Source organism: Leptonychotes weddellii, chromosome 9, assembly GCF_054177405.1.
Source record: "Leptonychotes weddellii isolate Sample4059 chromosome 9, ASM5417740v2, whole genome shotgun sequence".
NCBI lineage: Eukaryota > Metazoa > Chordata > Mammalia > Carnivora > Phocidae > Leptonychotes > Leptonychotes weddellii.
This window is the reverse complement of record NC_138377.1, coordinates 98,243,085-98,251,122: the sequence shown is the minus strand read 5'-3', so window position 1 is coordinate 98,251,122 and position 8,038 is coordinate 98,243,085. Positions and strand designations below refer to the sequence as shown.

The following is an 8,038-nucleotide window of genomic DNA, read 5'->3' as shown; positions in this document are numbered from 1 at the left end:
CAATTACTTAATTGACAATGGATGAAGACACGTATCAGGAACTAGAATGTTTGCGTTCCCCATTCAGGCTAAGATTTTCCTTGGATGGAGGTACTTAGAAGGCCACATCATGCCGTATGTTGTCAGATCCTGAGCGTCTATTCTGCGCCATATGCTGCGCTAGACTGTCTTCCGCAATCTCATTTGATCTACAGACCCAACTCAATGAGGTAAGGATCATCCAGAGCATTTTGCAGGTATGAAAACTGAACAGCAGGAAGGTTATGTAGCTAAGGCATGGCAAGGCTGGTGGCAGGATCCAGGTCTATTTGATTCAAGAGCCATGCTTTTCCACCACATACTACTGCTTATGTGGGAGCTTCAAGACATCCTCAGTCATGTTTCCTGGCTGTGCCTCTTTGTACAGATTTCTGCTATGGCATTTAACGCAGTAGACACGTTCTATTCCTGAAGGCCATCTTTTCTAGGCTCCCTCCATCTCCTGGTATTCATGGATCATGTCTTAGTCATTTTACAAAACTGAGGCTAGCACGAGGCCTGGTGTTTGTTACACACTGAAACAAATGATTACGTGAGTAAATAAATCACCCTCCTTCCCCTACAGTTAAAACCAGACCCTTTGCTGAACCCCCACCCCCATCTTACCAATTTTTCCTTTCAATACTTAGCACACTCCCAATTTCCCTACATCAGTATCTTACTCTGAGTCCTTGGTTTGCTGCTCTAGGGCCAGGGACACTCAAGAATATTTCCAGTTGATTCCCAAACAACAATCTTTCATTTACTGAAATGGTCTCCCGGGGTTGAATTTTTGCTTCAACCTAACCTCAGTCCATCCTGATGACTTGTTAATTAGTGTTTCCTTCTGTTTCATCTTCAGAAGCTATGGGGGAAAACTATTTCCCACTTTGAGTTTGTTATAAAAATGAGCCCTCAGGATTCTAGGGAAAGGGAATGATGCCAACTCCAGGCTGAGGTCATGATTTTGCTGAAGGAAACTCTGCTAATCATCTCAGAGCTGATGGAAACTCCTGCCGTGATGCTCAACACAGGCCTGGGTGGGGCTGGCCTCATCCCCTGGCCACAGCTCTGTGAAGGAAGGAGTTAGAAATGAGAGAGGCCCTTTAAAATTCCTTCACCAGTGACACAAAGGATGGGTGTGTGGGTAGGACAGATCAAATCAAATCAACAAACATTTCTAGATGCAGGGCTTTCTGCTAGACAGGATGGGGGCTGTAACAAGGACAGAGAGGTCTTTCTCGCAGTAATAAATTTACCCACTGAATCATTTGTTTAAGCATACAAGAAATACCAGTGAGCCTCATTAGAACTCATTTTCCTCATCTGAAGAGTGACTGAGTTGGACTCCTCCCATGAAGCACTACCCATAATGTAGATGGCGGTGTCCGTCCTTCCCTCCCCCAGGCATCATGCTAAACCAACTACTACAAATGAAAAATTCATGTGAAGTTGCTTTAAAAATTCTATACAAGTTTTGCATTCAATTCCAAGTATATATTTCAAACGGTTATGTGTGTGTGTGTGTGTGTGTGTGTGTGCACGTGTACGTGTATGGTTCTTCACTCAGGGGAGCCCTGGCAGAAAGGTTTATTCTTAGGGATACCCATTCCCTAAAAGGGGAAGCTCAAGACTGGATGATTTCTGACATCCTTCCTAGATTCAAAATTCTTTTATGAGAAGTCAGAAATAAATAATATCAGAGACAGCTTAAGTAGATATATTTCAACCTAAGGGCATGTCAATTTCATTTATTTTTTTCTAAACTCCAAGAGTTTAGAAAAAAGAGAACACTTCTGCAGACGAGATTCACCCACCAACTGCCAGTTCTTAAACTATAGGAGCCTAGGAATCTATATTTTCAGAACATTCCCCAGGGGACTCTTATCAGGCAATTGGAAACTCTGAGGTGGGTATGTATGAATTCTTCATAAACTGTAGAATCTGGTACAAATATGAGCCATTACTGTGGGTATTGTGTCTTTGCCACACTGGAGGGTTTAAATGAGATAATGTGGATTGCTTTGTGAAAATCAGAAACTAAGGTTATCAGAATGGGAGGTGTGGAGAGGGCTGCAAATCTCTCTTCTCTTCATCCTCATCATAGAGGACCTGGTGTAGAGAAGTTCTGTAAACTCTACAGTCCTGGCAGGAGGCACGGTTTGCTTGGACCAGATCCTGTGCACTTCTTGCCTCTTCCTCCCTGTAGTTTACACTCAGGCTGTGAGCTGTTCTGGTACAGATCCCAAAGGTCTCTCTCTTCCTTCACTTACTCATTCTCTGGCCCCTTCAATGAAAAGAGAGATCTGACAAAGAAAGGGACAGGGCTTCCAGTCAAATCTTAAAAAGAAGGGCTGCCCTTGCAGCACCTCTGGGTCTCTCCTGGGGCCCCAGCCCCAGAACCCCAGAGTCCCATGCACGGTGTTTTTGTTGTCGTTGTTGTTGTTTGTTTTACAAGGACAGTGCTTTCCAAGAGACCCCACTTCTTGAACCTCTCTGGTTTGCTTCCCTCTGTCAAAACGTATTGGTCGAGGGGTCTGTTCTTTTAGAGCCCTGGGTTGGCAAATTAACATAATAAATGATGCTTAAGGAGGTAAATGAAGAGCTTCATGAAAGCACATTCAGGTTTTATTTATGTCTATGCTTATGTCCCTCGTTTCTGGGTCACTTGTGCAGGGTTGCTATGGAACTCAGTTAAAGCTAAATATGAACAGGGTTTTCGAACATACTGGCATTTCAATAGCTCCCTTTATTTAGACAACAATATTTGAAGGCTTACTATATGCAGGGCATATTCTAAGAAGCAAATGAAAAGGGCATTACAAGGCAGTGGCTTTCAAACTTTAGTGAACTTTGGCATCACTTGGAAGACTTGTCAAAACACAAAGTTCAGAATCCTAGATCCTGATTCGGGAGCTCTGGTTGGGCCGCGAGAACGTGTGTTTCTAACAAGTTCCCAGGTAGGGCCGGTGCTGCTGATCCGCGGACCACACTTTGAGAACCACGGGTTTAGGGCATGGCAGGAACCAAGTCCCTGACCTCACAGGGCGCACAATCTAAGGTGCTCGTGCCAAGGAGGCTAACGGTGGAGATTTCGGTCGTCTTGGCAGGACCGTGGGGGGAGACACCAGCAGGAACAGACGCCCCTTAAGGTGCTGTCCGGCCATGCCACCCCCCAGGGTCCCCCGCCCACTGAGAAGTCAGAGGTGGGGCGCCCTCCCCTCTCCCCTCTCGGGGGCCGCGTGGAGCCGAGCCGGTAGGAGGAGGGACCAGCGGGCGCGCGCCGGAGGCGTCGGGGGTCGGGCGCATCTTTCCGGGACGGGCGGGGCGCGGGGCGCGCGGAGGAAGTCGTCCTCCCCCCCCGCCCACCCTCCGCCCTCCGCGGCCCCGCCCGCTCTGGCGCGCGGCTGGCGACCGGGGCGGTGGCGGCGGAGGCGCGGGGCGGGGCGCCGCGACCCCCGTCCCCTCCCGGGCGCGCTCTCCGCGCCCCCGCCCCCTCGTCGCAGTCGCCGCCGCCCGGCTGGCTGGGCCTCGGGGCGCGCGGGCAGCCGCGGCGCCGCATTCCCGGCCGGCCGGCGAGCCATGGCCCAGGCCGGCGAGGAGACGCTGCCCGGGCCCGAGACGGCGGTGCAGATCCGCGTCGCCATCCAGGAGGCCGAGGACGTGGAGGAGCCGGAGGACGAGGAGGAGGGGGCGGAGGCGCGCGGCGCGGGGGACCCGGCCCGGTACCTGAGCCCCGGCTGGGGCAGCGCCAGCGAGGAGGAGCCGAGCCGCGGGCACAGGTAGGCGCGGCGGCGCGGCCCGGCCGAGGGGAGCCCGCCCCGGGTCCCGGCCGAGCGCGAGCGCCGGGACAAGTCCCCCCCAGGCAGCCCCGCCGCGGGGCCACTGCTCCGGGCGTCCGGCCGAGGCAGAACCTGCTTTCGGCGGTTGTTGGTGCCCCGCTCCGCAGCTTTCTCGCCCGACCGGAGCTCCCGGGGCTGGCGGCGGGGCTCGGAGGGGCCTGGACGGGGGGGCATACCCTGGGGCCCGGGAGGAATTCCTTCCTGGGCCATCCTCGCCATCTTCTCCCCCCGGAGGAGGCTCTCCTTGCGTGCGCTCACCCGGGACCTTCCCCAAAGCCCATCCCAGCCCGGTCTTGCCCTCCGAGACTGGCCCAGCTCCCCCTGAGAGGGACCCCACCTAGCCTTCACTGCCTCCTTCGTCCTGTCTGCTTATCAGTCCACATGGGTGGGGGCAGCCCAGCCCCGCGGACACTTGGCGGCTGGGGGATCCGAGGAGTGATTTCACGGTGTAGAGAGCTCTCCTGCTGTGGTTTGGAATCAGCTCAAGGCTCGCTGCTTGCATTCTCGCGGGCCGGGGATTCCCGTTTTCACGCAGCCTCCCCCACCCGACTTCTGTGCTTGCATCATCATCTTGCTAGTTGGGTTCCTGAGTGATGGGGGCAGTCTGGAACTGTTATGGCACAGGAAGCCACCTATCTAACGGTGCCTTTGGGCCCTGAGCCCGGTCATCAGCCGGAGACCTTGGACTTGTGTCCACCAACGCCGGCACCTTTCGAGTCTGTGGTTTTGTTCCTGCTGTTGAAAGGAGGTAAGAGTATGGAGTATCCATAACCACGAGAGTAGAGCAATGGCAGAACTTGCAAATTCCGGGAAATGCCCACAGGAACTTCTTAAGAACCCTCTTTCTTCGGGGTTTCTGGGCACATGATTTTTAGTTGTCAGGGCTCTGCAGGATCACTCCCTGGCAGGTAGATAATTTACTTCATTGGCAGAATACTCAACTGAAGGGCATGAGGATACTGGGTCCAGAGCCATTCCCCATCACTGGCTGACCCTTCCCCGGTGGGAGAGGTCTGGATGTAGTCACCCAGAGATTCAGGGCAGTTCAGTGGAGACAGAGGTATCTGGGGAGGAAAGTCCAGCCCAAGAGTTTAGAGCAGAAATGCTGAGCCATAGCAGATGACAGAAGCTACAGTAGACCTGTCAGCACTCTATATACTGTAAAGCCTGATTCATTCACTCACTCATTTGTTCAGCTCTGTGCTGAGAATAAAAATAATGAGTCCATAGTCACTGACATCTCAGTCTTGAGGAGAAGGTGGCCACCTAGTCAAATAATTTCAGAGGTTACGTAAAGGAGCTCAGAGTGGCTGATCCTGCTGATTTCATTTGCCTGTAGTTAGTTGGGGCAGAGAGCTCCCCCCTATACTGGGGGCTAAGTCTTGAGATTGCACCATTAGCAGGGATTAAAGCCCTACTTATTTCTTGGGCCTGGAAAGATCCCCCTGTGGAGATGAGGAGAACATGATCCTTATTTGGGTGGGCTTCTTGTTCCTACTTCCCCCCCACACACACTTTCTCCAGAGCCACCCTTCCCTCCCAGCTCCAGGGACTGGAATCTCACGGAGCATTCAGTTTGAAGCATTTCCTGCTGCCCACTGGCAGAGAGTTGACCCCAGAAAATCCCTGGAGGCTCTTCAGGGTATTGGAGCTGACAGAGCCCAGCAGGCAGACATCCAGAGCATGAGAATGCAGCCAAGAACAGGATCCATGCTGTCCCCGTGTTTGGGCCAGCCTGCCACAGCAGCAGCCCCTGCCCTGTGTGGACACTTCTTGGCTTCCAGAGCCTTCAGGAGAAAGCCCAGTTTCCTTAAGCTGTTTATTGAGATGTGGCACTCACCCTCATCTCCTTGGCCCATTGCTTCTTTCCCTGCCTGTCTCAGCAGTTCATGCTCCCCCAGCACTGACCCCTCTAGACTCCTGAACAGAGGGTACAGTTTTGTGTCTACCTGCCTTTGTACTCCCTCCTCTGGGTCTCTGATTGATTGATTGATCTCTAGTTAGCCTTAAAACTCACTGCGTCTACTAGGTATTTATCCAAAGGTTACAAACATAGTGATCAAAGGGGCACATGCACCCCAATGTTTACAGCAGCAGTGTCCACAGTAGCCAAACTATGGAAAAGCCCAGATGTCTGTCCACAGAGGAATGGATAAAGAAGATGTGATACACACACACACACAGAGGAATATTATTCAACCATCTAAAGGAATGAAATCTTGCCATTTGCAATGATGTGGATGGACCTAGAGGGTATTATGCTAAACGAAATCAGTCAGTCAGAGAAAGACAAATACCCTATGATTTCACTCCTATGTGGAATTTAAGAAACAAAACAGATGAACATGGGGAAGGGAAGGAAAAATAAAATAAGATGAAAATTGAGAGGGAGACAAACCATGAGAGACGCTGAACTCTAGGAAATAAATTGAGGGTTGCTGGAGGGGAGGGGAGGGGAGTGAGGGGATGTGGTAAATGGTTGATGGGCATTAAGGAGGGCACATGATGAAACAGGACACAAAGAACACAGGGTGTTCTATGTAACTGATGAATCACTAAGTTCTACCTCTGAAACGAAACAACAACAACAAAAACACATCACTGCTTCATCCCCACAACCCCCAGTCCCCACCCCAAAGCTGTTTGTTTCCTGTTCTTGGAGTTGCTTTAGTACTCTGCACATTTTATAGCTACCATTTACCTCAATTTTAACTGTATAGTTCTGTCTCTCTCACAACAATATGAGAGGTGTCTCTCTCATCGTGAATTCAGGGACCATGCTTGCCTTGCTCTCATTGTATCCTCAGCACCTTGCATATAGTGGGTGCTCCTAAATATCTGTTGAACGAATGCATGTCTCTATCATTGCATTATGCCATTGGGTTGAAGTATTTGTGTGGTATTCCCCCAATTAGACAGTGAGATCCTTGAAGGCAATGACCTCGCCTTAGTCCTCTCTATACGACCAGTACTCAGCCCAATACTTGGCTTTTCCCTGGGGTACAAGCAATACATGAAAATAAGAAAAATGTTCTTTAGTCTTCTCCCCACACCTCTCTCACTAAAAAGGTGTCTGTCTTTTTATTCTCACCTTTTTGAAATAAAAATTTCAAACATAAAATGTGAAAGAGTAGTATTGTGAGCATTCATACACCTACCATCTAGATTTAACAGTTGTTAATATTTTGCCATATTTGTTTGATGGACTTAGGAGTGGTTTACTCTGATCCATTTGAAAATATACACAGTACTTACTGTACCCTCAGCACTTTATTTGGGAGCTCTTACTAATGACATTCTCCTGTAAAACCACAATACTATTACTGCAGTTAAGAGAATTAACAATGATTCCCTAGTATAAGCCCTAAAATGATCTAATAGCCAAGTCCCATATTTGGGTTCCCCACCCCCCCGTCGTCCCACATTGTATTTTATAGATGTTTCTTTTTCCCCTCCAAACAGAATCCAGTCCAGGTGGTGGCATTTGCCTATTATGTCTCTTTAGAATCTTTCAATCTAGAACATTCACACTTTTTTTTTTAATGCGTTGCTATTTTGAAATAAGAGGCCAGATGTCTTGTTGAACGTTTTCCAGTTTAAAGCGGTCTGATTTTGGGTTCTCATCATCTAGTTTAACTTGCTCCTTTGTACTCTGTGTTTCCTGTAAATTGGAAGGTATGCTAAGGGCCTGATTCAATTCGGATTAAACATTTTGGCAAGAACATCTCAGGCAATGCCACAGACATTTTGTTGTATCACAGGCGGCTTTCACCAAAGTGATGCTCTAATTTGACCACTTGACTAAGGTGATCTCTCATTGTGAAGGTACATCTCTCCCTTTGCAATTAACAAGTAATCTGTGGGCTTCCTGTGAATATTCTTTCAACAAGGCCCTTCACCTAATGGTTTTAGCATCCGCTGATGATCCTTGCCTGAGTCAGTTCCTCAGGAATTACAAATTGGTGATTTTCTAATTTTATTAACCTTTGTACATTTTTTAAAAATTCTTATTTATTTATTTGACAGAGAGAGAGAGAGAGACAGCTAGAGAGGGAACACAAGAAGGGGGAGCGGCAGAGGGAGAAGCAGGCTCCTGGCTGAGCAGGGAGCCCGATGCATGGGGCTCGATCCCAGGATCCTGGGATCAGGACCTGAGCTGAAGGCAGACGCTTAACGAC

The 8,038-nt window shown here is 49.7% G+C and overlaps 2 protein-coding genes and 1 non-coding gene across 3 annotated transcripts in view; 1 reads left to right on the top strand and 2 right to left on the bottom strand.

Annotated features, from left to right (window-relative positions):
- Nucleotides 1-8,038, bottom strand: part of LOC102750267 (uncharacterized) — a 612,045-nt gene that overhangs the window by 481,234 nt on the left and 122,773 nt on the right. The gene's annotated exons all lie outside the window — the stretch shown is intronic.
- Nucleotides 1-8,038, bottom strand: part of LRRC49 (leucine rich repeat containing 49) — a 154,190-nt gene that overhangs the window by 124,389 nt on the left and 21,763 nt on the right. The window lies entirely within an intron of this gene.
- The window catches only part of LARP6 (La ribonucleoprotein 6, translational regulator), an 18,604-nt gene continuing 14,070 nt past the window's right edge, over nucleotides 3,505-8,038 (top strand). The window contains exon 1 of the mRNA XM_081831332.1: nucleotides 3,505-3,800. Within this exon, the coding sequence (XP_081687458.1) occupies nucleotides 3,601-3,800 (200 nt within the window). The 5' untranslated portion in view covers nucleotides 3,505-3,600. The remainder of the gene's footprint in view (nucleotides 3,801-8,038) is intronic.